The sequence below is a fragment of the Numida meleagris genome, chromosome Z (genome assembly GCF_002078875.1).
Source record: "Numida meleagris isolate 19003 breed g44 Domestic line chromosome Z, NumMel1.0, whole genome shotgun sequence".
NCBI classification, from domain to species: Eukaryota; Metazoa; Chordata; class Aves; order Galliformes; family Numididae; genus Numida; species Numida meleagris.
Window position 1 is genome coordinate 9,752 of NC_034438.1, and position 1,750 is coordinate 11,501.

At 53.3% G+C, this 1,750-nt stretch overlaps 1 protein-coding gene across 1 annotated transcript in view; it reads right to left on the reverse strand.

Moving 5' to 3' along the window:
* The window catches only part of TCF4 (transcription factor 4), a gene marked incomplete in the record, with an annotated part of 169,706 nt that overhangs the window by 3,611 nt on the left and 164,345 nt on the right, over window positions 1-1,750 (reverse strand). Inside the window, 1 exon segment of the mRNA XM_021381652.1 lies at window positions 749-884. Within this exon segment, the coding sequence (XP_021237327.1) occupies window positions 749-884 (136 nt within the window).

The following is a 1,750-nucleotide window of genomic DNA, read 5'->3' on the forward strand; positions in this document are numbered from 1 at the left end:
CATGAGCAATGCAACCCCTGTGCATTGCAACCCCTGAGCATTGCAACCCCTGTGCATTGCAACCCCCAAGCAAACCATGAGCAATGCAACCCCTGTGCATTGCAACCCCTGAGCATTGCAACCCCTGTGCAATGCAACCCTTGAGCACTGCAACCCCTGAGCAATGCAACCCCTGTGCATTGTGACCACTGAGCACTGCAACCCCTGAGCGAACTGTGAGCAATGCAACCCCTGAGCATTGCAACCCCTGTGCATTGCGACCACTGAGCAATGCAACCCCTGAGCATTGCCACCTCTGTGCAATGCAACCCGAGCATTGCAAGCCCTGCGCATTGCAACCCCTGAGCATTGCAACCACTGAGCAATGCAACCCGAGCATTGCGACCCCTGTGCATTGCAACCCTTGTGCAATGCAACCCCTGAGCATTGCGACCCCTGTGCATTGCGACCACTGAGCAACGCAACCCCTGAGCAAACTGTGAGCAATGCATCCCCTGAGCATTGCAACCCCTGTGCAATGCAAGCCCTGAGCATTGCAACCCCTGAGCATTGCGACTCCTGAGCACTGTAACCCCTGAGCAAACTGTGAGCAATGCAACCCATGCATATTGCAACCCTTGTTCAATGCAATCCCTGAGCATTGCAACCTCTGAGCATTGCAATCCTTGTGCATTGCAACCCTTGTGCATTGCAACCCCTGTGCATTGCAACCCTTGTGCATTGCAACCCCCTGTGCATTGCAACTCACCCCTGTAAGGATCCTGGGGCGGGTTGAGCTCAGGGGACGTCGCTGATTGGACGGGAAGCTGCGGGACCGGCACCTGATTGGGCACGAGCGAGTGAGCAGCGCGGAGGCCGACGCCGTCCTCACGATGCGCTCCCACCTGCAACGGGGCAAAGAGGGCGCGTGGGGCCGGGTCCTGGAAGGACACGGCCCCGCCGAGGGTCCTGGAAGGTTGCTGTGGGGATGGGATGGGATGGGATGGGATGGGATGGGATGGGATGGGATGGGATGGGGATGGGATGGGGATGGGAATGGGATGGGGATGGGGTTGGAATGGGATGGGAATGGAAATGGAACAGGATAGGATGGGAATAGGATGGGAATGAAATAGGAATGGGATGGGAATGGGATGGAATGGAAATGGAACAGGATGGAATGGGAATGGAATAGGAATGGGATGGGGATGGGGAATGGGAATGGAATGGAGTTGGGATGGGGAATGGAAATGGAACAGGATGGGATGGAATGGGAATGGAATAGGAATGGGAATGGGATGGGAATGGGATGGGAATGGGAATGGAATGGGATGGGAACGGGAGACAGCGTTTCACGGATCCCAGCTGCAATGTGGAAAATGTGACCCACATCCTCCTGCTTTTCCTTTTGTGCTTCTTTTTGGGGGCTTTTGGGGCATATATTCCACCCCCCCCACCACATTTTCCCCTCAATTCCTTCCCATCCTTTCCAAATCCAGTCCAGTTTTCCGTGGGTTGGAAAACTTTCCTCCTTTCCTTCCTTCCTTCCCTTTTCTTCCCTTTCCTTCCTTTCTTTCCTCTCTCCTCCTTTCCTTCCTTTCGTCCTTTCCTCCCTTTCTTTCCTACCTTCATTCCTTTTCTTTCCTTTTTCTTTTCTTTCCTCCTTTCCTTTATTCTTCTTTTCCTTTCCTTTCCTTTCCTTTCCTTTCCTTTCCTTTCCTTTCCTTTCCTTTCCTTTCCTTTCCTTTCCTTTCCTTTCCTTTCCTTTCCT